Source organism: Plectropomus leopardus, chromosome 11 (assembly GCF_008729295.1).
Source record: "Plectropomus leopardus isolate mb chromosome 11, YSFRI_Pleo_2.0, whole genome shotgun sequence".
In the NCBI taxonomy this organism is placed as follows: Eukaryota; Metazoa; Chordata; class Actinopteri; order Perciformes; family Serranidae; genus Plectropomus; species Plectropomus leopardus.
The window spans coordinates 27,483,426-27,509,682 of record NC_056473.1 but is presented as its reverse complement, the minus strand read 5'-3'; the positions used below and the strand labels follow the sequence as shown (position 1 = coordinate 27,509,682).

General features: G+C 38.6%; 1 protein-coding gene across 2 annotated transcripts in view; it reads left to right on the top strand.

The window, feature by feature from the left end:
- The window catches only part of LOC121950340 (voltage-dependent calcium channel subunit alpha-2/delta-1), an 81,412-nt gene extending 61,873 nt beyond the window's left edge, over nucleotides 1–19,539 (top strand). For both annotated transcript variants that reach the window (XM_042496301.1, XM_042496300.1), the window contains exons 23-38: nucleotides 3,102–3,162; nucleotides 3,251–3,342; nucleotides 4,472–4,553; nucleotides 5,096–5,158; nucleotides 5,760–5,863; nucleotides 6,398–6,487; nucleotides 6,588–6,655; nucleotides 6,765–6,803; nucleotides 7,791–7,862; nucleotides 9,704–9,856; nucleotides 10,639–10,691; nucleotides 11,110–11,165; nucleotides 11,330–11,459; nucleotides 12,580–12,692; nucleotides 13,493–13,575; nucleotides 18,509–19,539. In XM_042496301.1, coding sequence (XP_042352235.1) covers nucleotides 3,102–3,162; nucleotides 3,251–3,342; nucleotides 4,472–4,553; nucleotides 5,096–5,158; nucleotides 5,760–5,863; nucleotides 6,398–6,487; nucleotides 6,588–6,655; nucleotides 6,765–6,803; nucleotides 7,791–7,862; nucleotides 9,704–9,856; nucleotides 10,639–10,691; nucleotides 11,110–11,165; nucleotides 11,330–11,459; nucleotides 12,580–12,692; nucleotides 13,493–13,575; nucleotides 18,509–18,619 — 1,370 coding nt within the window. In that variant the 3' untranslated portion in view covers nucleotides 18,620–19,539. The remainder of the gene's footprint in view (nucleotides 1–3,101; nucleotides 3,163–3,250; nucleotides 3,343–4,471; nucleotides 4,554–5,095; nucleotides 5,159–5,759; nucleotides 5,864–6,397; nucleotides 6,488–6,587; nucleotides 6,656–6,764; nucleotides 6,804–7,790; nucleotides 7,863–9,703; nucleotides 9,857–10,638; nucleotides 10,692–11,109; nucleotides 11,166–11,329; nucleotides 11,460–12,579; nucleotides 12,693–13,492; nucleotides 13,576–18,508) is intronic.
- Nucleotides 19,540–26,257: the final 6,718 nt, after the last annotated feature.

Below are 26,257 nucleotides of genomic sequence, written 5' to 3'. Positions count from 1 at the left end.
TGTCTAATCTGTAAACCTGTCCTCACCTAGTTCACTTTATTCCTCCTACATCCCCCTCCCTTCCTCCCTTTTTCTTTATCTTCAGCTTTTTTTCTTTTTTTTTTCTGTTGCTTGTTTTGTGCTCTCAAGGCCGTCTAGCTGCGTGATCCACTTTGGCTGCTTCTCCTAACAGCTCAGAACACAGCTAATAATCACAAGGACAAAACTCTTTCATATTTCTTCTCTTTCAAACTCTTACACATACTGTATGCGCAGCTTTGTACAATTGTTTGCATTTGATTCTGATGCGAGTTTTTCTCTCCTGTCCTGCTTCCAAACTGGACCCTTACAGCTTCACCTTGGGGCAAGTAGTCACTGTTATTTGAAAACTGTCTTGCCATGTGATGCTCTTCCATGTTTGTCAGCTGTTTATTTGCATGGATGGATAGATGGATAGAGGAACTCTGAAGTTTGAAAGCTTAATCACGACTTTATAGATGCATCGGCGGATAGCCGCTTTGATCGTGGGATATAATTAGAGGGAAAACACCAGAATCAGCACATAACCATCTGGCTTTAGTGGATTTTTCATAACTTTGATGTGAAACCACGAAGCATAAACGGCTAATGGCGCAGTTATTCCAACAGATGAGATTTTGACTGAGTGTTTCGGCCTCTGTAGCACTCCCTCTCTGCCATAACGAGTCTGTCACTGTGCCATAAAGACTGTCAGAACGTTTACAGGCCTGTTAAAGAAAGTAACACACCATGCATTGCTGCCACAGACCACTCAGATAGGGAGTTGGGGACTCTAAAGTTCTCTGCACAGCCATATAGAGTTTCAAACTGGAGCCAGACCACCAATACCTCGATCCATCTTACCACTTTTTCTGCAGCAGCCACTTGTCCTCCGAATACATTATCCCAGTCCAGGGTGTGATGGATGGAAATGTTTTTATCCGTGTAGCAGAAACGCTGCATGCATTGAATACATGACCTAATGCTGGGGTTGAAGGGATGCTGACAGAGAAATAAAGAGCAAGAAAGAGGAGAAAGAATGTATGTTGGGGAAAGCAATTGGACGCAGACACCCTGCCCAGTCTATAGAGACAGAGGGACAATGAATCTGCCTGTTATGTTTTATGTGAAGGACGTCGTTTCATCCTGCACCAGATTTCCATGACCCCGAGGAAACTCAGCGCCCCAGTAATTTTTTTCGCAGACAACACCACACGACTCAGTGTATTTTAAAGGCAATGTCCAAAATGTCTTCATTTTAAAAGACCAGTGAATGATGGCCATCCATGCCTGACATGTCATTTACGAGATAAGAATTACCAGATACTATTTAAATGAAAACCAGAGCCAGGGCAGACAAAGCATAGATTGGAAGGAATTTTTCCTTATTACTACTGTATGTTTACGTGCCGTTCTCTTGCTGTCGTCCCCCTCTGATCATTCACTGTTCTGCATTTCTAGAAAGTGCACTCAATCCATTTAAAGTTTTTCTATTAGATCTAATATTCTCTCACTGCTGTGTTTTATTACGTACTGTGGGAAATATTCACTATTTTCAGCATATTTTCCAAGATATGACTTCATTTGTCAGATGATGAATACTTTTTTTTCATCCTTTGTCTTCCCTACTTTCTCCTCTCCTCATCTCTGTCTCTGGGGTCATTGCAGGGCAAGAAGGCAAGTATTTCTCACTCAGTTATTCTCTCATGCCTCCCCACTGCACCTCCGTGCACACTCTCCACCTTAATCCATCACCTCATATCTGTCCAATATTTTATGTGTGAGTGTGTTGCGGGGGGGGGCTCAGCTGCAGTGTAATGTGTCCATTTCTTAAAATTGGATATAACCATCCACTTGTCAAGTGTTTCTGGATTCATGCAGCACAGATACCAATGCATTTACATCATTTTGTTTTATTTACATCATTTCATAAACAGAGATCACGCTCTTAAAGCTCAAGTGGGCTCTTACAGGCCCTTGCCAAACAGGTTCACACAATGCTGATTAAACCTCTCGCTGCCCGGAAAAGCACTCTGTACTGCCAACCTGGTCTCACTCCCAACTTGTCAAATACTGACATTTGGTCAGCAGCCCTCAACATCAGACACGGGCAACCTTTAGCGGTAGTAGTATGAGACGCACCGGGCGGGTACATTTTTTGATGCTTCGGCTAACTACCATTATATAAAGTGCAAGTCAAGTCAACATTATTTATATAGCACGTTTAAAACAACCAGGTCGACCAAAGTCCTTTACAGGGTAAAAAGGCAAAACAGAATACATCACACAACCTAAAACAATATCAAAGCAAGAAAGTCTGGATAAGGTGGCATGGAGGGATGGGTCAAACATACTTTGGACTTACACCCGGGAGTCTGCTGTTTGTGTCCTGAGTGAACCCAAAAGTAGTAGTATGTGTAGCATATTATGCTAGTGACGTATGCCCGATGACATATGTCACGCATTTCAAGTACCATTGCACTACGTTAGTGACAAAGGTACTTATTTTATGCCAAACCATTTTTTTTTTTAACCTAACCACATATGTCTGTTGCCTGAAACTAAGACAGTCAACTTATAAAACATTTTTTTTTTACAAATGTCCTAAATGTATTTTGAAAAGACTGTCTATATTTAACAAGCAGAAACTGAACATCAAAACAGACATTTATTTTGGAAAAAAAAAACACAATTCAGAGTTGTGGTGTCTTTGACGAGTTTCTTGCAGTGGCGCACCGAGATTGATGTGTTTTACATCAGCCAGCTGGAGCTTAAGGGGAGGTAGGGGGAGACCATAGTGGCGTAGCAGCAGCTAGGAGTGTGGCGGAAGCTATGGTGAAAAATCCTAGGAAGTGTATTAGAAAAGTTTCTGGACTGCATGATTCACATAAAAAAAGAAACTTGTGTTCAGTAAAGATTAAAAAAAAAAGAGAGAGGGCACTCCTCAGGGCATGGGACATGTGGCGAGCTCACCTGCAGGCATTTGACATAAGCATGCATCGACAGTGTTTGTGTAATTCATTTCACTGCCAGAAGTGGGAGACAAAAGTTCCACAGTCCAGCTGAAATCTGCCTAACCCAGGTGTTTTTGTTTTTTCAAAAAGCCATGGAAACCATACAGCCGGAGAGGTTTGATGAGTATGGTTACACCTACATCGCTCCAAGGTGAGTGATCCCCACACTGTTACATAACCCACTTTTCACTGTGCAGGAATTAATGTTGAGATGAAACTGATCAACACTGTTCCTTCAGGGAGTACTGCAAAGAGCTGAAGTTGTCACTCAACAACACCCAGTTTGTCGTCGACTTCAGCCAGTACATTGATAGGAACACTCCAGATGCATGTGAGTCATGCATCTTTTTCACTGTTCTTACTTGACACATTTGTACTGTTGGTGATGTCAGTTTGCTGTTTGTGCTCATACCAGTGTTATAATACCACCGACCCACACTGATGTCACCTAAATCAATATACAGTGTTGCATCTCTATGTGTGCAGTGATGAGAGTGGAAGTTTCTGAGTATGTATACATGCATGCTGTGTTTCGCTGTCAGTTGTGGTGAAACTTTCCACTCTGATATCACGATGGTCAGCATCTGAAGGTCAGAGCATTACTGCGGTCATTAGATTAGTGTGGACTAAGCAGAGTGACATCAGCCCGATCGACTGAGTTTCCTAGAAGCCCGATGTTGTCATGCTGCACAGTGACTCATGATGTTTGATTTGTCATCATCTAATGGACTATACCTCCCTAGTATGGCTTACCACCATCATCCAGCTAATGGATCTAGGTATCCTCGATCCATTTCAACCCAAGGTCAAGCCATAGAAATATGCATTACTGCATTTATTGTTGCTGTTTGTGCAGAATGATCTCACAATTCATTCTTGAGTCTATAAAAAAAAGTTATGAACATGATTTAAAACAACACTCAAGGGAAGCAGAACATTTTCTGAAAAGTACATTTCTTGACAGCAGGGTTCAATCTCAATACCTTGGCATCTCCTAAAGCTTCAACAGCCAATCCTTCACAAAGTTACTTCCTGCTGTCTGACTCTCTAATAATCACTCAGACAAGATCTACAAAAACACGTCTCTCTGCTGGATGATTCCCTAACAAGTGCCATGAGATCAAAAATTTTCCCTCATTTATCCAGGGAGAAGATTTGGCTGCTCTTTTTCAGACTTTCACCTTCAGGCACTTAATCGCTTGTCTGCTCAGTATTCTTACTGTTAGCCAGTGAACAGATTTACTTAAAAAAATCATGCTGGGCTAAGTGTATTGCTCAGTGGCACATCAGCAGTGACTCTTGCGAGAGCCAAAAGCATAATATATTCATCTCTCCTGCCAAGTTTTGTAAACAATAGGCTGGCATCGCTTCCATTGCCATATTTGCATAGTGAGCACTCTTATTGTGGAGATGTAATGTCCGCAATATATGATAAAATATATCTTGTCTTTTATCCACAGGTAATGTGTCCCTGGTGAATCGAGTAATCCTGGATGCAGGTCTGACAGCTGAACTGGTTAAACTTTGGAACGAGCAGACAGTGTAAGTGCCAAACATTTATGCTTTTTTTAACGTTGCAGTATTCATCTGAACATGTTAAAAATAAGTGTTTCTTCTTCATGGAAATCTGTGTAGCATGTGCACACTATTGCTCTGTATGTAGCTGATGGTTATTTCATGCACAATTTACTGACTAACTGAGCCAGAGTTTTCTTTCTTCTCTACTCTGTGCGATTTGATCATGTCTAACTAGTGAAACATGATGAAAGCGAAGCACAAAATGCACATCACACCCAACCACACTGTGCTCTGCCAAGACATGCTGTTTTCAGTGGAAAATAAAATAATTACATCACTGTGTTTCCTTTCATGGTATGCCCGCTTGTCTGAAATAATCTGGACACACACTTGCACACACGCTGCAGGGTATCTGTTTAACATTAGGACACATAGAGACAAGTGACTGTGGGTATAAAACAATTTGTGTCGTGTCTGCAGCTTGGTTTTAGAATTCACAAATGCTTTTTCTAATATTTGTCAGTGGCTTTGAGGTTTGATTGAGCTGTTGTTTTCCATGTTCTCAGGGATGGGATAGTGGCCCGGTTTGTAGCCACAGATGGAGGAATCACAAGAGTCTACCCAAGAAGGTACTATCCTCTCTTTCTTCTCAGTTTCACTCAGCTGGCGTTGTGAAACAGTGCGCCGATCTTTGTCCAAATATCTGGTGGTGTAAATGTGTGAGATGAAAATGGAGACAGACTGTAATGCTCTTAAGTTGAGCGTTTTTGGCTGCTATACTCACCTGCTCTGCTGGGTTCTTTTCCTGAACACAGAGGATTAGACACTTTTCAGCTGAACTCCCAGAGCTCGCCAAGCCAGTGCAGGACATGGGTCAAATCCGCACATCCAGCAGCCAAATGCAATTCACGTCCCTCAGTTTCCTTGCTGCTACTTTTGTCTGAACTAAACTTGGGGGCTCCACTTGGTCAGAATATAATATTCCAGCCAAAGATGAATTCATATTCCTCTTGCTTATAAAACATGAAATACAATCACGTATTGCTTTTATGGGATCGTGCCCTTGACATATATCAACACAGTGGGTGTGACTCTTATTTCGATGACAAACATTTGGCTGTAGATTAAAATGGAAATTGTTCAGATAGATCAAACACATTTCCTTGGTGGTTTATGCCTGTAATGGTCCATATATAATATTATATTGTGTGACTTTATTAATGTTTTCAGTGCTGGGGAAGAGTGGACTGAGAACCCGGAGACATACGAGTCCAGCTTCTACAAAAGGACCCTGGACAATGAAATTTATATCTTCACAGCTCCATCTTTCAACCGTGAGTTTATCTGAGAGGTTCAAATATGTGTATGTGTGCGTTTGTGGATCTTCAATGTGGTCTGGCACTGAGCCTATCCTGCTCTCTGCCTTTGGACGACATCCCAATCCTACTGGCAAAGATCACACACTCGGGCCTCTGATATCACTCTCTTTATCCTTCTCCTTTTCCCGCTGTGTCTTTCAGCGCTCGTCTCCTCCCTCCTTCCCTCCGTCCTGCCCTGTATACTTCCTGTTATCTCCACTGATCTCTCTAACAGACATCAGGACAGGCAAACGTCAGTGTAATGTAGCTGCGCTTTCAGCTACACTTGACTGGATTAACACATGTACTGGCCTCACAGACTCCACTCAGCTCACATAAATTACAAGCAGCTAAAAATGTATGGAATTCCCCACAACGGACAGCGATTACTCCCATTTTACCATGATTCCCATTCTGAAATGTTCTCTGCCAAGCTTTTTTAAAAGTGGTTTAACATAAATTGCCATGATTACTGTTTCTCTTCCCTTGTGTATCTCTTCTCAATTGCAGCAGAGGGCAGGGAGCCTGTTTCTGAGTCAGGTATTCTGGTGAGCAAAGCAGTAGACCTCACGATCAATGAAGTCACGCTCAAACCAGCAGGTCAGTCCTGCTAATCCCAGATTGATTGCTTCTTGTAATGCAGCATGAAGGAAACGACTCAATAGCTGTGCATCTGCCTGTTTTGTGTTTTGTTCTGCAGTGGTGGGAGTGAAACTCAATGTCTCTTTCTGGATGAACAGTTTCATTAATGCGACACTGAAACTGAACGTAAGTTGGGTTAATAAGGTTTACTTTATTTTATACACAATTTTTTGACATCTTTATCTATTGGTTTACAATACTAATTTCTTGTCTGGGTCATGTTTTTACCTTTTAGTGCAAGGATGAGATCTGTGGCTGTCTGAGGAATGACAAGGTACATCAATGCAGTTTTTTTTATTATCTTCTATCATTTCTTTCCCCTCGCCATGTTTGTGCTGACAGCCTTGATTAGAAATCTGTTACCTTAAAGGACAAAACTGTCAAGATTTCACTGCAATAAATTGATGTATTTAAGCATGATTAGCAGTGCTGGAATGTAACAAAGTACATTTACTCAAGTACTGCACTTCAGTACAAACTTGAGGTACTCATACTTGATTTAGTATTTTCTTTTCATGTCGCGTTATGCTTTTACTCCATTACATTTTAGAGGGAGATATAGTACTTTTTACACCACTACATTTATGTGAACACTGTAGTTACTTTACAAATTAAGATTTGTGAATAAGAACATAAGAAGAGATTACAAACAATGATAATTAAATTAATTATCAGTTTATACAAGTACAGCTAAAACAGTCAATTTTTCGATTAGCTGTTTGACAGAGAACTAATTGCCAAGTATTTTGATAAACATTTAGGTTTTTTTTTTTTTTTTTTTAAATTCACAATTGTGTTTTTTTTTTTTTTTTTATTAAAGTTGTTTTGGGGTGTTGAAGATATTTTTTGGTATTTTTTATAATATTTTTGGAGTGTTTTTTCTATTGTTTTTAAAAAATAAAATATTTTTTTTAAACAAGAATATTAATAATAATTTAAATCGAGATACTGAAACAAGATGATGCACCTCGTTTTGCGATTAAACATGCCCCAGAAGTTATAGAAGATATAGAAGATATCTGAAGCCTGAAATGTATATGGGTCGTATAGATGTTGCTTTATTTATTATTTATTAGAAAACTGTTGAGAGAACAATCACAGGAATAAGGACATATTTGTGATAGATACTTGTCTTAATCCGAGTTTTCAGCTAAACCTTACTGTTTAGAGTTTTTTTTCATGAAATACAGACAGATGATTTTTTTTTTTTATTTCCACATTTTTATTGCATTATTAAATTCTTAATCACTTCATCCCCCAGCATGTGGACTGTGTGATCCTGGACGATGGGGGATTTCTTCTCCTGTCTAACCAGGAGGAATATATCACCCTGGTGAGTTACCATCAACCAGTTTCTTTACCTAATCATCACTATGTATTGCTTCAGTCATCTGCTCAATTTCTCCAAATGATCTGTAACTTATTAACCATCACACACACACACACACACAAACACACACACAAATCTGTAGTCACAAAGTCAGAAAAGCTGAAATCAAAGACTTTGCCAGGAGTCATATTTCTTACTTCCTCTACCCTTTTACATATGTACCTCATCTTTGTCACAGGGATCCATCAATCTCATATGGAGGTCAAGTACAGGGCTTATGACTCAGCTAAGTTATGAGAGCGGCCTGTTAGCTGTGAGTTGTTTGAAAGCTCCTGTAGGACAGCAGTACATCTAGTCTCCAGTAAAGTAAGGCACTGGTCACTGGAGGAGGATCAAAGGACGGTTCTGATGGTTTTTAGTCAGTCAGGGAAGCTGTAGTGAGCGAGTCTCATGTGTATGCAAGAAGTCAGCTCTGCTGTGTTAACTCCTCTCTTTCAGGCTGCTACAGGCCCCTCTGTGTCTGTCGTAGGACATTCAGTGGGTCTGGAAATATTTCATGTCAGCTAAGACAGGACATCTGCTGTCTTTGATCCGTTCTACCATCACCGTGTCTGGCATACAGTTTATGGTCTTCAAGCGTTTGAATAAGAACCTTTCGATCTCTTCTTCTCAAGTTGTGATACATTCAGTGTCCCCTGGGATTGTGCATAACTTATTGGCTGTCTTTAGTGGCTTAGCCCTTTAGTACGTGCCATTTTTGCTTATCAGCTTGAAACAGTCGCTCCCATCAAACAAAGCTGACTTCCCACCAGGTGCTCAGCTGCTTGTGAAACTACAGAATGACTTTCTGACTGTGGTTTTGCAAAAGTATGATCTTGATTTAATGTAACAAATGATTTGCTTTCAAACTTTTGGTCAGTGAGCTAAGTCTAATTACTGTTGCACAAAACCTGCAGCGACACTGACAACAACATAACATCGACACCTGTAACTGTTGTTGCTGGAGCACACCGCCACCCTCCACCCATTCATACGGTTTGATCAGAGGGTAAAAGGGCAAGGCAGTCAGGGCTGGACGATATGTCCCTAAAATATTATCACTATATTTCAGGGCACTTTTTTGATAATGGCATTCTTGATAATAAGAGAAAACACTTAAAAGCATTTTTATATAAATTTTTAAAAAACAAAAACAACAACCGCAACAAAAGTGTTAAAGTTTTATATGTCAAAATAAATCTAACAGTTTGCCCACAAATATTCATTGAACACTAAACAAAAAATATCTCTCATTAAAATATAAACAGTACAACAAAATAAAATCAACCACAAAATACACATCTAAACAGTTGCCTAAAACCTTAAAATGTACCTAAAATGTACCCTTTGAAGTAGAAAATTTCCTTCTAGCCATGCTTGCTGTTGTCATGCATAATGGAATAACATCAAAAGTCGAAATATTTCCATAATCACAGTATAATTTTTTTAAAAATCATATCAAAAATTATACTAGCATTATTGTGAATGATATGGTGTGGCACACCCCTAATGGCAGTAGATGCAGTGAGAGAGCGACAGGTTGACTGCCTTCTGTTTATACGTATAAGGGCTGTCGCAGAACGGTTGAATGGGCTTATCTTGATTCACTAAGCACATAAATGCAAAATTTCAGTGCACTGAAGCGCAGCGGTGAATAGCCAAGACTATAAAGCCATGTCAGAGGAGATAGTACACAGCTGTATGCTTTGTTTGTACAAGCAGATTCTTACACTGCTTTTTTGACTGTTTGTGTATGTGTGTGTGTGTGTGTGTGTGTGTGTGTGTGTACGTGTGTACTCGTCTAGATAGGTCAGTTCTTTGGCGAGGTGGATCCTGTGCTGATGATCAATCTGGTCAACACCTCCCTGTACTCCTACAACAAGACCTATGACTACCAGTCTGTCTGCGACCCAGAGAAAGACAGCAAAGCTGCAGCAGGACCGCGCTCCATCTATGTGGTGAGATCTTCTCTCACACACACAAGCTGCAAGACAGAAGTTGCTTTCTTTCATATAATTAAAGTTTCCACATTTATGCATTTACAGTCTTACTTTTACATTCTGGTAGTGTTTGTTGATACAAAACTGTATTAATTCTTGTTCATACTCATATAAAAGGCAGATACTTTCTGCACCCAGGTGTCTGTAGCCAACAATGCTATTTACACCCACAGTGTAAATAGCATTGTTGGCTATTTGCAACCTGGATTCTATTCTGTTCTTTTGTTTTATACCCTCGGGCGCTGTAGCAATGTCTCATGTTCAGCTTTGTCAAAAAGTAATAAGCCAAAATTGAGTCACATGGGACTTAACTCCAGTTTCCTTTTGACCTATGTTTAACCCACTCGACCACCACATCTTTGTCTTTGGTCACGTGAACGCCTTCCAAAATACACGGTATGCAGAAATTACTGGCTCATGATTACACGGGATATGTACACATGTTGGTGCATTACTTCTCACAGAAACTTGTACAAACCCATGAGAACATGGTCTTTTAACTATATGTCAGTTGACTCTCTGGCAGTACATTTTTGAGTTTTTTCTGGTACATTTATCACTTAAACTACTTTAATTTCAGAGAGTGATAGACATAGGCCAGTAACCATTACCTCTGTGCCCAAAACTTAACCACTTCTGACCTTGATGCATCAACATGCAAGTATTAACAGTTTTTTCTGTTCCTTTCTGCTTAATTTGGAATTTACTCCACATCATTTTGTTTTCCTGTTGTTCTGCAGCCTACCATTGCAGACCTGCTCAGTATTGGCTGGTGGGCCTCGAGTGCTGCCTGGTGAGTGTACAGGTTGTGTTTTTGTGTTTCTGTTTTTTGTTTCTTTTCACCTTTTGTGTTTGTTTGCGTGTGCGTTTTAGAGTGGGAGTACATTTGTACTTTATGGTAGGAGTTTGTATGGGAGAGGGCTTGTATGTTGTTGAGGGATGAAGCTGGCTGGGTCAGCGTAGGACAAGGGCAGTTACACAACATTACACTGCAACGCTATCTGTATGACAGTCCAACTGCAATATAACTTGCTTTTAGAATAGAATGACTGATACTTCCCTTGACATTTGCATCACCAGTGACTCTGGTCTTAAACAGATGTGTGGCTGTTATTAAAACAGTGTTTGGTTGTTCAACGTAAAAAAGTTAACGATAGTCTGTTGACTCATCTGTGTGACTCACTTTGTTTTTTTCTTTCTCTGGTGTCTAGGTCGATACTCCAGCAGCTCTTTTTTGGTCTCATGTTCCCCGACCTTCTAGAAGCAGGTGAGAAACAAATGCTGCGACTGTGTTAAATGTAGCTGTCAGCCTTGTTTGGATGAGAAACAGTCTTTGGCGACCTATCTTCATTTGCGACAGTTTAATCCCCTCTGCTCTCTCACTAATCCTTTCCAATGTTTGTCTTCATCAAATCTGTCTCTTATTTCCAGTGGAGTCAGCAGATGATGACATACCAGATGCCATGTTTAAAGAAAGCTGCATCACAGAGCAGACTCAATACTTCTTTGACAATGATGAAAGATCCTACTCAGGTGTCCTAGACTGCGGAAACTGTTCCAGGTATGTGGGTGTTTTCGTCATGTGTGTACAGATCTGCATGTGCTCCCATTTCAGTGGCTCTGTCCACTCATACTGTAAACAGACGTGTTATTTATTTATTTATTTTTTGCTCAAGGTTTTATCAACATTTAGAGTCATAGAAATACATTTATCACTGATATTATTGGAAAAGAAAAGTACAGTATGTACCACCAGATCCCCCCACCCACCAGGCTATATCATTCTTTGCCCGATGACTAAGATGCACATTTTTTGGAGCGACTCCAAATACAGCAGTAGTAGCTGAAAGCTCTACGAGTACTTTGAAAACATCTGAAAAAGTTTTATTTAGTTTTAAAAATTCCTTGCCAGAAATTGCTAAGTTTTGGACAAAACCAAAACATGAAACATAAATAAAGTTGAATTGAATAGAACTGAAATGAAAGAGTGGCTGGTGCTTGCCTACACCGGTCACACATAGGATCAGCCTTGGGCGTGGGTTGCTTTATTTAAGATTTTCCGCCTCTTATGCTATCTTCTTCCTGAACATCCTTCTGTTTAATGGTCTGCAGGGATGGGTCCAGAATGGTGTTAGTTTCCTGGCCTCTCTCTGTTTTCCAGCATGATTTCAGGCAGCTGTTTTCTGATGAGTTCTGATCGGTCGCAGATTACCTTGATCTGTCAGTGACCGGAATTGCAGAGGGAAGCACAAAAGCTCTTTTATCTGTTTTTCTTCCTTTGCTCTCTGGCTGTATTTCAAACTCACTAATACACACATTCACGGACCACTGCACATCCACTTTGCTCTGTCCTCCTTTTGTGTCAGTTTGGGCTGTCGGAGGGGGTTAAATATGGCTGTAATTACTGGGTGTTATGAGTCCCACGTGTCTGCTGCTTTACCCCCCAGCGTTAACGACTGTAGACACAGAAACTCTTATGACTACCATAAAAAGCCAGTCCCAGGAGGAGAGAAGAGGCATCGTTGCGTATATATGTGCACAACTTATGTGCATGTATGCAGTGTGAACTCTTTGCAAATACAATATATTGTTACTGCATGTACATTTGTGCATCCTTACATCGCAGCTATACTACTTTATGATTATTGTTTACACTGTTTACATCTGTGTGTGCTTTCTAGGATGTATCGTGCCGAGAAGCTGCCAAACACCAACCTAGTGTTCCTGATCACTGATGCCAAGGCGACATGTTTGTCATGTGACCCCAGACCGCTACGACAGGCTGAACAACCCTGTATCCTTTCACTCTCTCAACTTGTAAAAAATCGAACACAGAGTTACACTTCCTTTTTACTTTCCAGCCCTCCATCCATCACCCTTGTGACAGGGGGGCTTTAAATGCTCAATACAAGGACACACACCTAAGGAGTTTGCAGTAGGTCCCCTCTGAATGTTCACAGGTGAACAGTAAACCAGATGCACAGCATGTGAAAGCCTGTCTCATGTTACTCCCAGATTAAATTTCTTTGTTTTATTTCATCTGGGCTGCATGCTGCCATCAGGGTAACTTAAGGTTAAGAGCAGGAGTGTGTATATGTGTATGTAGGATATAAGCGTGTGTATATTGTTCTCGTATGTAGCTTCCTACCGGTTGTGTCAGTACAGATGTCATCATCAGAGGTCACAGCCATAGGGGTCACAACAAGGGCCTGCAGTTGCTAATATGAACACAACTCACTGACACACATGCTGCTGTAGCATACACACATACAGCATGACTTGAATTTAAAGTTTCTTTATAAGAATACAGTGTTGCAATCTGCTTGACCACATAAAGTATAGTGTAATCATTTCCATGACTGCTTTTCTGAATTCTCTTAATTGAATCCCCTTTCCATGTTACATGTAATATAAGATCAGCAGATATCTGGAAAAATAAGTCAGGGTGTCTCCAGCCAAGGCTGATGAGTTGGAACTACACGAGGGCTTTTTGGCAGGCAAATTAAGAGTCAGCACATCATTTAATTGTTGCTGTTTAAAGTGGTAAATGTGTACTGCTGACGTTAAATCGCTTTTTCCTGAGAGTGTGTTCAGCTGAAGGTCCAGATCCATGCGAGCTGGCCCAGAATCCAAGACACCGCAAAGGGCCGGATGTGTGTTTCGACAACAATGAAAACGTAAGAAACAACCACACAGATGCCTCTGTGCAGAGAACATTGCTGGAAACAGCTCTATTAGTGAGGCCTCACAGTTGGCCTCTGTCAATCCTGTCTGGTTTTCATCAGTGTTCTGCAGAGATTCAAAGCATTGCCGCCTTCTCTTTCACTCTTATCCATACTTGATTTATTCATTCCATTTATTTCTTTTTCAATTTAGAATTTTCATGAATTTTGCATGCTTTTTTCACTCTTGTTTTTGTTAATCTTGCTTTGCTCTTTTTACTCATCATCCTGTCATTCTTGTTTTATGATTCTGCATCCCACTGGCTGCTACTTTTGTCTGGTAGGATGAGCCCTTGTGCCCGATCAGCAGAGGTTCTACATTGAGCCTCACACCTCTCCTGTTGTTTCTGGTGCTGGTTCAGGGTCAGTGTCCTCACAAAGCTTCCTGCAGACTTAGTAGCCACTATGATTTTTGTGTGCTTGGCACGGGCAAAATTCGGCACTACAATGATTGGTTTGCTGTAGGGCTGTTAGACAATTGTTTTTACTCACGATTAAACGCAGAATTTCAGTAGTTAATTGTGATCATTCACATTTTTTAGTCTCATGTTTGAAATTCCATCATTTTGCATTACAAAACAGTTTAAAAAGTCTATATTGACAAAGTAAACATTTTTTTAACAAATTGTCTTGATTAGGAATCAAATGACAGCAAAAAACTGCATGGGAATAGCACAGAGTGGGCATGTCTTTGAAGGGGAGACTCATAGGTACCCATAGAACCCATTTTCATTCAGATAACCCCTGCAAAATGCCCATGCAGGTTTTCAGTTGTAAAAGTTTGGCCTAAATTTGGAGCATTATTTATCCCCCTTCCTGAGCATGTCATGGTCTGTCCCACTGGATTCTTCAGTTCTTCTTATTTAATTTAAAAACACTGTCATCACTGTAGCTTAAAAACTCAGCCTGACACAGCCTCTTCAGGACAGTAAAACAAACAAACAAAAAACCGCATTAACACTGACAGAACGAGTTTGATGTAATACAAATTTGACATTTATTTTTTAAATATTACCTCTGTAATATTTGCTGGATCATTACTCATTTAACCCTTTTTTACAACCATTCAATCAACACCAATTCCAGTAACATAGACTCTGGACTCTAACCAACCTAAAACATGATGATGTCAAGGTTGTTAACTCAGGCTAAGCCACATGAATAACTCTCTCTCAGACATTATGTTCACTCACACATTATTTCCATATGTCTGTAAATTGGCAGATGCTTTTAGCACCTAAGTGTCTTCAGCCAACAATACGATTTGCACACGGGTGTGTATTCCTTGGCGTCCTAGCAATGACTAAATATGACGTTAACACAAAAGGGTCGTCTCAGCTATTCTGCTGAAGTTTATGTACACAGTGTGCATTTGGCAGCTTTATACATGCTGTAAACAGAAAATAATAAACTAAGACTAAAAATGAAATAATGCGACAACATTAACTGACACGGGACTCACCTCAGTCGCTTGTGTGACATACCTGTGATTGACCAATTTATCTACCATGTCTTATTATCTGTTGGAAATGTGTTGCTCTTTATACTACGTCACTTGACTTTCTGGCTGTACATTTGTAAGGTCTTTTTGTAAATCAGACACTTAAATCTCAGAGGATATCAACATTTTTACTTCAATGATAGATGGAGACTTATTATCTACCAAATTTGTCTTTGGCTTTGTTCAAACTCAGCAAAGGTAACGCAAAAATGTACAATATATACAAAATATACAAGATAAAATAGTGCAATAAACTCTAAATCAACGGCCAGACAGAAGCAGCTCAAACTGAGTGTAATGGATGTGAGGCATCTGCAATTATATGTATGCTTCTTGCGTAAAGCACTGTCAAATATATTGCTGAGTTGTTTCTGTGGCTTGCCAATCGCTTTTGCTCTTTGCTCACTCAAGTGACCGCACAACGCTGTTATTGCCATAATGCTAACCACTTCCTACCTTTACGCACCAGTGTGACAGGTATTAACCAATCACAGCACACAGTGGGATTGTAACGTGCCTGAGGGATGCATGTAAATAGGCGAATCACTTAAGTGCGGCTATTCTCACCCAGCTGCAATTAGACACACTGTTGTATATCTATGTTCCACTTAAATTATTTCATACACGGTAAACTGATTTGAGAACGAAATGGCTCTCTAGAATTAAGTTCAATAACACACTGCAATAACAAACAGTTGGGATTTATTTCTTTGCATGCCTACCTCTCTAACAGAGTGCTACATCTTTCCTTCGTATCTTGTTTTTTTTTTTCTGTTTTTTTTTACCACAGCAGATGGAGAGCAGATTGAATCTTGGCAGTTAATAGTGTTGAATTAATTCAGTGTAATGGCATTCTACCACCATTATGCGAAAATAGCCGCACAAAACTATGTATAAATAAATCTGCAGTCATTATATTTTTTATTTGTCATTGCTAAATGCTTTGTCAACCAAATATTTAAGCCCAGTCAGATGTATTGTGCTTCAGACTGAGAAGACTTTGAGCATTTCAGGGACTGCAGTGCAGTATTCAGACTTCATATAGTAGCAAATGCACTGATGTAGGTTCCCTTAAAAAGACTGGATGGAAGTTCATGTATTGTGCCATTTAAAGTAAATCAGTAACACAAAGGAGCAAGGTGGATAACTGCTGTGTGAGATCATTGCATCCTCACCCAACTTTCAACAGTTTATAACAAGTCTAAATATTTGGAAAAATGATTTCCCATATCTTTGTGAACTCAGCCTTCATTGTGTTCTGAAGGCGTAGATCACACACGTAACAAGCCACTAATTCATGTGTCTGCGTGTTTTAATTGTGGAGAGGCTGTGCTGGGAAGCAAAGGGAAGGGGAGGAATGGCTGAGGAAGTAGATGAACAGAGTAAAAGTAGGCTGCGCCCCTTTTCCGCTTTCCATCTGTCCCAGTACTTCTGGCTCAGCTCCTTTTAGGAGGACAGTTTATGTCTAATCCAGTCCATTTTGTGACTGGAGTAAACAGGAAGCTCCACGTGGCTTTCCTGCCCTTTGAATACAGAATACTCCCACCTCTTTCTCTTGGGCCTTTGGCATGCATGGACATCCTGAATACTCCCATCAAATACAAAAAAGCCACACACTGTCATAGGCAGGGGCATGCACCCACACACATGCATGAAAAACAGAAAAAGATCTGAGACACCTAAAACTTGCATCAGAGCATTTAAAAGAAAATGTAATTTTAGGAAGTATGCTTGATGGCTTGCTTGATGTGCTTGGTGGATTGTTTAGACAAAATAAGAGAACATTTATGAGCAGGCAACCATGTTGTTTCCTATTTGAAATGGCAAGCAGGGACTGCCACATTAGCAGCACGCCCATACAGGTGCATTTTGCGGATAGAATCGGAACCCACCTACTTTGTAAGGTGTACACCCATCAAGTGGGCAGTTGAGTGAGGCTGTGCATCCCCAATGCCCTTACCAGATCTGGTGGAAATGCACTAAATTAATAAATCAGAAACAGAAGCAGCTAAGTGACTGTTGATTTATTACATTTATCTGCAGAGGACATCCTCACCTCTATGAAAAGATTCTGCAGGTTTTTACTATATTTATTATTTAAAAAAAAAAAAAAAGCCATAGTAAAGTGTGTTGGGAAAAAAAAGTTGACAAAAATTGTCTAGGTATAGTATGTAAATAGTACTTTATGTTAAAAAAAAAAGCCATACTATAGTATGTCAGAAAAGTCATAGTAAAGTATCTTGAAGGAACAACAAAAAACTCATAATATAGGAAGTCACAAAAGTTAGTTCCCTGAAAAGTGCTCTACAAATACAAAATATTATTATTATTATTATTATATAAAAAATCGTAGTATAGCATGTTAAACATCTGCAGAAAAATCAGGGTATAAAATGTAAAAATAAAAAAGGTAGTATAGTATAATAACAGAGAAAAAACCTGCTAAAAAAGTCATACTATTGCATGTCGAAAATAGTCACAGTGTAGTATGTAAAAAAAAAAAAATTTCATAAGATAGCATGTTGATAAAACTGCAAAAAAAGTACCATACCTCAAAAAAACGTAAAGCAAGTTGAAATAGTATGTTCAAAAACAGAAAAAAAGCTTGTCAAAAAAGTCCTTTGATATGTCCTGTTATATGTTGGGGAAAAAGTCATAGTATAATATGTTGAAAAAACGGAGAGAAAAAATCCTGCCGAAAAAACTGCCACAAAAGTCATAGTATAGTATGTGTAAAAAAGTCATTACTGTATGTCAAACAAGTCATAGTATAGTGTGTAGAAAAATGTCTTAGCATTGTATATCGAAAAAAGTCATAGTATGTTGTGTTGAAGAAAGTCACAGTTAGTATGTTGAAAAAAAAGTCTTAGTATAGTATGTCAAGAGTCAGTTTAGTGTCAAACAAAAAGTTGAAGGATAGTATGTCGAACAAAAAGTCACAATATAGCAAGTCCAACAAGATTAAGTTAAAACCTAGTATATGGCTGGACTGTGTATAGTTGTTCCCAAACATTTTCTTCAGGGACTGCTATACTATCATTGAGTATACTGATCACATATTTTAGAGATATTTCATATTATATTAAATTCATAGCAATAACAGTATAACTGCCTAACTACAGGAAGTTTGTGTAAGACCAGCAATTATGATTAACTTTGAGCAGATGATTTCCTGTGAATATTGCATCAGAGATTAGTTTTTGCTGATATTTGATGAAACTTTTTTTTAGGATTCTATGTACCTATAATCAAAAAGTAATATTAAAAACAACACTAAAAACAATACAAACATGAACTGATCATAGCAGTGGCAGAGGTAGTGATGGTAATTGAAGTTACTGTAGAAGACTGTTTATCTGATTGATTAACATCTGGTTTGTCCAACAGGAAGATGACTCTGATTGCGGAGGAGGGACTTGTCTAAGCCCCAGTCTTTGGTCAATGCTCGGGCTTCAACTACTGCTGCTGTGGTTTGTCACACCTCTTCAACACTCATGACCCCTACACACACACTCACACACTTACACACTGATCATCATCTCAACCCACAATAGGCTGAAAGACACTCTAGTTATACCATCCAGGACATGTGCGGAATTTTTGCAACGAGACATTTTGTTTTCTGATGACAGTATCATCATTTCCATTCTCCAATGCCAAAGGGTGCTCATCCATTTCCTCCTTGTCATTTTCAAAAATAGAGACAAATTTACTGTGCTCAGCTGCACTCATGTCCATGATTTACTCCTTAATACTCTCCTATGGTGCAAGAGTAAGAGCTAACCAAACCCTTTAATTCTGCCTCATTTTGTTTCTCTTATTTATTTAATGGAGGTTGAAGAGTCCCACTATGCCAACTAAATATCATTCAAAGACTGTATGTTCACTGACAGCGTTGATTTGTGTATATTGTCGATATTGTTTGTTGCTTATTAAACTGTTGCGTATGAATCATTATGCTGTAATGATTTTTTTTTTTTTGGCAACCAGTGCAACTATAAGAAATATCCCTTGTGTTTTTAAATGTACTGTACCTATCTATTTATCTATTTCATGTTTTTTTTTTTTTTTTTTTTTAACTCAAAATCAATTGAGTTACTTACGTGAATAGCTAGGTGTTGTATTGTAGCAGCATGTGCTCAGTACAGAGCTAAAGGCAACACTAGTACTCTGACACCAAAGCTCCACACAGGACCACAGATACACACAAACCTACGACAGAGAATCTGCAGGCTAGTGTATTTTAAGAGATTACTCAGACGTGGGTGTATAGCAGTATTAAAGTTATGACATTATTTAGATAGATAGAAGTTAGTGAAAATCTGTCAGGATATTGCAATTTCAAATGTTTGTACTTGGTCTGACAGCTTTGGTTGTCTTCAATTTGATGCATCGAATTCCCAGTGCCTACATAGTAGCTGAGACGGTCTGTTAACTGAATGAAACAATTGATAAAGCAGAGGGGGTAGCCCTTGCAGTAATATGTCATAAAATGGGCCAAATCTGCTGCAGTTATTCTAATTTATGTGGCCCAGACAGCAGTAGACACAACCAGTGATTTTGATTATGGGAGAGAAATATTAATTTCCTCCATGGTCAAAACAAACCAAAACCAGACTTGAGTTTTGTGTTCCAGCATCTCTCTCTTTATTTGTCCTGTTTCTGTTCCCTTTCTGGATCACCAGACTCAGGAGCCAAGATGACTTGTGAATGAGATCAGCATATCAAAATGACTGTTTCTTTGTTTTTCGTCTCCTTGCTGTTCTCCTCCTTATGCTTGTTTCCTCTTTGTTTTTGCTCTTTAAGTGCTGTGAAGAAGACGCTGAGGGCTCAGTGTCGAAACGCTGCAATGTCATGGGATGAGCTTGTTCTGTGTTTGAACGCTGTCTATGCCTATGGCCAACATCAATGCCTGTTGGAGAGAACTTTGCGAATACTACCAGAGGTAATTTTGCATTGCCTTACATTATCATTACTCATAAAAATCACACAAAAGTGTAAAAGTATTTCTTTTTTGTTAGCTATTTAATCTAAACATCAAAGTTGAGTTCTCTCCACCTAGCCTTCATGGTGACCTTGTTGAGTGTTCAGGTAATGCCTGTCTATCAAAGTTGCGTGTTGACTTGTGTTTTACCCTGGGGGTGTCTATGTGCAGGCATGTGCGTGTCCCTCCGATATCTGATTGTGCTTTAATACTGTACAAGAATTACTCTTTTGTGGAACTTGACTAGCCTGAATAAATTTTGTATACATTTGTACACTAATACTATTTACTGTATAAAAGAGAAAATGAGAGAAAAGAAAAATGTTTATAATATGGTGTTAATTATTGTGCAAAATATAATATATTCACAATAAAAGTGTTGTATTGTTATGACCTGAGGCACTTTTGATTGTCACATCTGGCCAGTTGCTTTAGCTTCACTTGGAGAGAACTTTTTGGGATAGTTGTAATTTGATTTTTTTAACAGCTTTTTGACTATGCTCTGTGTGCAGCACACACTTACTGATCTAAGTGCTGTCCCTGGATCAATGACTAACTTGTTTGTTCAGGATTCACATCACAACTAACTAATTAGCAGTAGTTCTGGACTGAGATGTCACTCTGAGTGCAAAGTGAAGATAACCGCCTATAAAGAAAAAAAAAAACTCTGCCCATTTCAAAGCCATTCAAACAGAAACAACATGCAGAGATTTGCCTGGACTTTAAGCACATTTTTGGGGTGTGAGAAATACTAAATATATTTTTAACCCCTGTTGAGGCTATTAATGGGAAAGAAATATGTATTAAAAAAAAAAAGACTCATCAAAGGACTTGCAGTTACATTAGTGTAATCTGCTAAAATAAGCTAAGCTAAACTAAACTAAGCAGGCTAAAAGACAGCATGCTGCTGAAATCTTTTGCATCATTTCGCCTGCTTAGCTGAGCAGCAGATGGAGCTATTACCATAATGTATATCCTGTATAAACAATTTTTCAAACATATTTATTTCCTATTAAATACAATCCACAGCAGTTATATACATATAATAATTACCCAACCCTGAAAGTTTTTAAGGAAGCTGCATTTTAGCCTGCTTAGCATAATTTAGCAGGTAGAGCTAACATAATTTTTGCAATGAGACATTTTGTTTTCTGATGACAGTATCATCATTTCCATTCTCCAATGCCAAAGGGACATTGGCATTGGAGAAAGAGGAGCTTATCAGATAGAGTCCAAAACACCTCAAACAGCATAAAAAAGCGTGCAGAGACACGCCATAGCATTAGAACTAGCAAAAACGTCCAAAAACTCCATAATATGGCATGTCGAAAAAATGACCAAAAAAGCAAGGCTATAGTATGGCAAAAATGTAAAAAAATGACACGTCCCAAAAACAACTAGCAACACCTCAAAGCAGCATTTAAAACGCGTGCTGAGACACGCCATGGCATTAGAACTAGCAATAATGTCTAAAAACTCCATAATATGGCATGTCAAAAAAATGACCAAAAAAGCAAGGCTATAGTATGGCAAAAATGTCAAAAGATGACAAGTCACCAAAACAACTGGAAACACTCAAAACGGCATAAAAACGCGTGCTGAGACACGGCATAGCATTAGAACTAGCAAAAATGTCCAAAAACTCCATACTATAGCATGTCCAAAAATGACCAAAGAAGCAAGGCTATAGAATGTCAAATTGTCAAAAAATGACATGTCACCAAAACAACTAGAAACACCTCAAAACAGCATAAAAACGCGTGCTGAGACACGCCATAGCATTAGAACTAGCAAAAATGTCTAAAAACTGCCTAATATGGTATGTCGAAAAAATGACCAAAAAAGCAAGGCTATAGTATGGCAAAAATGTCAAAAAATGACATGTCCAAAAAAACAACTAGAAATACCTCAAAACAACATAAAAACATGTGCTGAGACACGCTATAGCATTAGAACTAGCAAAAACGTCCAAAAACTCCATTAAATGGCATGTCGAAAAAATGACCAAAAAAGCAAGGCTATAGTATGGCAAAAATGTCAAAAAATGACATGTCCAAAAAACAACTAGAAATACCTCAAAACAACATAAAAACATGTGCTGAGACACGCTATAGCATTAGAACTAGCAAAAACGTCCAAAAACTCCATTAAATGGCATGTCGAAAAAATGACCAAAAAAGCAAGGCTATAGTATGGCAAAAATGTCAAAAAAATGACACGTCCCTAAAAACAACTAGAAAACCTCAAACAGCATAAAAAAGCGTGCTGAGACACGCTATAGCATTAGAACTAGCAAAAACGTCCTAAAACTCCATAGTATGCAACATAAAAAAAAATGATCATGAAAGCAAGGCTATAGTTATGGCAAAATTGTCAAAAAATGACAGGTCCCAAAAAAAACTGGAAACACCTCAAAGCAGCATTAAAACGCGTGCTGAGACACGCCATAGCATTAGAACTAGCAAAAATGTCCAAAAACTCCATAATATGGCATGTCGAAAAAAATGACCAAAAAAGCAAGGCTATAGTATGGCAAAAATGTAAAAAAAATGACAAGTCCCAAAAACAACTAGAAAACACCTCAAAACAGCATAAAATTACGTGCTGAGACATGGCATAGCATTAGAACTAGCAAAAACGTCCAAAAACTCCATAATATGGCAGGTCAAAAAAATGACCAAAAAAGCAAGGCTATAGTATGGCAAAAACGTCAAAAGATGACAAGTCACCAAAACAACTGGAAACACCTCAAAACAGCATAAAAACGCATGCTGGGACACGCCATAGCATTAGAACTAGCAAAAATGTCCAAAAACTCCACACTATGGCATGTCCAAAAAAAAAATGACCAAAGAAGCAAGGCTATAGTATGGCAAAATGTCAAAAAATGACACGTCCCAAAAAACAACTAGAAACATCAAAGCAGCATTAAAATGCGTGCTGAGACACGCCATAGCATTAGAACTAGCAAAAATGTCCAAAAAACTCCACACTATGGCATGTCCAAAAATGACCAAAGAAGCAAGGCTATAGTATGGCAAAATGTCAAAAAATGACACGTCCCAAAAACAACTAGAAACATCTCAAAGCAGCATTAAAATGCGTGCTGAGACACGCCATAGCATTAGAACTAGCAAAAATGTCTAAAAACTCCATAATATGGCATGTCGAAAAAATGACCAAAGAAGCAAGGCTATAGTATGGCAAAATGTCAAAAAATGACATGTCCCAAAACCACCGGAAAACACCTCAAAACAGCATAAAAACGCGTGCTGAGACACGGCATAGCATTAGAACTAGCAAAAACGTCCAAAAAACTCCATAATATGGCATGTCGAAAAAATGACCAAAAGAGCAAGGCTATAGTATGGCAAAAATGTCAAAAAATGACATGTCCAACAAACAACTAGAAATACCTCAAAACAGCATAAAAATATGTGCTGAGACACGCCATAGCATTAGAACTAGCAAAAACGTCCTAAAACTCCATAGTATGCAACATAAAAAAAAATGATCATGAAAGCAAGGCTATAGTATGGCAAAATTGTCCAAAAATGACAGGTCCCAAAAACAACTGGAAACACCTCAAAGCAGCATTAAAACGCGTGCTGAGACACGCCATAGCATTAGAACTAGCAAAAATGTCAAAAAACTCCATAATATGGCATGTCAAAAAAATGACCAAAAAAGAAAGGCTATAGTATGGCAAAAGTGTCAAAAAATGACATGTCCCAAAAACAACTAGAAACACCTCAAAACAGCATAAAATTACGTGTTGAGACACGCCATAGCATTAGAAATTTGCAAAAACCTCCAAAAAATCAATAATATGGCATGTCGATAAAATGACCAAAAAAGCAAGGCTATAGTATGGCAAAAACGTCAAAAGATGACAAGTCACCAAAACAACTGGAAACACCTCAAAAGCAGCATTAAAACGCGTGCTGAGACACGCCATAGCATTAGAACTAGCAAAAATGTCCAAAAACTCCACACTATGGCATGTCCAAAAATGACCAAAGAAGCAAGGCTATAGTATGGCAAAAATGTAAAAAATGACATGTCCAAAAAAACAACTAGCAACACCTCAAAACAGCATTAAAAATATGTGCTGAGACACGCCATGGCATTAGAACTAGCAAAAAACGTCCTAAAAAACTCCATAATATGGCATGTCAAAAAAACCAAAAAAAGCAAGGCTATAGTATGGCAAAAATGTCAAAAGATGACAAGTCACCAAAAACAACTGGAAACACCTCAAAACGGCATAAAAACGCGTGCTGAGAGACACGCCATAGCATTAGAACTAGCAAAAATGTCCAAAAAACTCCATACTATGGCATGTCCAAAAAAATGACCAAAAAGCAAGGCTATAGTATGGCAAAAATGTCAAAAAATGACATGTCACCAAAACAACTAGAAACACCTCAAAACAGCATAAAAACGCGTGCTGAGACACGCCATAGCATTAGAACTAGCAAAAATGTCTAAAAACTCCATAATATGGCATGTCGAAAAAATGACCAAAAAAGCAAGGCTATAGTATGGCAAAAATGTCAAAAAATGACATGTCCAAAAAACAACTAGAAATACCTCAAAACAACATAAAAACATGTGCTGAGACACGCCATAGCATTAGAACTAGCAAAAACGTCCAAAAACTCCATAAATGGCATGTCGAAAAAATGACCAAAAAAGCAAGGCTATAGTATGGCAAAAATGTCAAAAAATGACACGTCCCTAAAAACAACTAGAAATACCTCAAACAGCATAAAAAAGCGTGCTGAGACACGCTATAGCATTAGAACTAGCAAAAAAAACCTCCAAAAACTCCATAGTATGGCATGTCGAAAAAAATGACCAAAAAAGCAAGGCTATAGTATGGCAAAAATTGTCAAAAAATGACAGTCCCAAAAACAACTGGAAACACCTCAAAGCAGCATAAAAAACGCGTGCTGAGACACGCCATAGCATTAGAACTAGCAAAAAAACTGTCCAAAAACTCCATAATATGGCATGTCGAAAAAATGACCAAAAAAGCAAGGCTATAGTATGGCAAAAATGTCAAAAAAATGACAAGTCCCAAAAACAACTAGAAAACACCTCAAAACAGCATAAAATTACGTGCTGAGACACGGCATAGCATTAGAACTAGCAAAAACGTCCAAAAACTCCATAATATGGCATGTCAAAAAAATGACCAAAAAAGCAAGGCTATAGTATGGCAAAAATGTCAAAAGATGACAAGTCCCAAAACAACTGGAAACACCTCAAAACAGCATAAAAAAGCATGCTGAGACACGCCATAGCATTAGAACTAGCAAAAATGTCCAAAAACTCCATAATATGGCATGTCCAAAAAAAAATGACCAAAAAGCAAGGCTATAGTATGGCAAAATGTCAAAAAATGACACGTCCCAAAAACAACTAGAAACACCTCAAAACAGCATAAAAATGCGTGCTGAGACACGCCATAGCATTAGAACTAGCAAAAATGTCTAAAAACTCCATAATATGGCATGTCGAAAAAATGACCAAAAAGCAAGGCTATAGTATGGCAAAAATGTCAAAAAATGACATGTCCCAAAAACCACTAGAAAACACCTCAAAACAGCATAAAAACGTGCTGAGACACGCCATAGCATTAGAACTAGCAAAAACGTCCAAAAAACTCCATAATATGGCATGTCGAAAAAAATGACCAAAAAAAAGCAAGGCTATAGTATGGCAAAAATGTCAAAAAATGACATGTCCCAAAAACAACTAGAAACACCTCAAAACAGCATAAAAATATGTGCTGAGACACGCCATAGCATTAGAACTAGCAAAAACGTCCTAAAACTCCATAATATGGCATGTCAAAAAAATGACCAAAAAAGCAAGGCTATAGTATGGCAAAAATGTCAAAAAATGACATGTCCCAAAAACAACTGGAAACACCTCAAAACAGCATTAAAATGTGCTGAGACACGCCATAGCATTAGAATTTGCAAAAACGTCCAAAAACTCCATAATATGGCATGTCGAAAAAATGACCAAAAAAAGCAAGGCTATAGTATGGCAAAAAAGTCAAAATTTGACACGTCACCAAATAAACTGGAAACACCTCAAAACAGCATAAAAAAGCGTGCTGAGACACGCCATAGTAATAG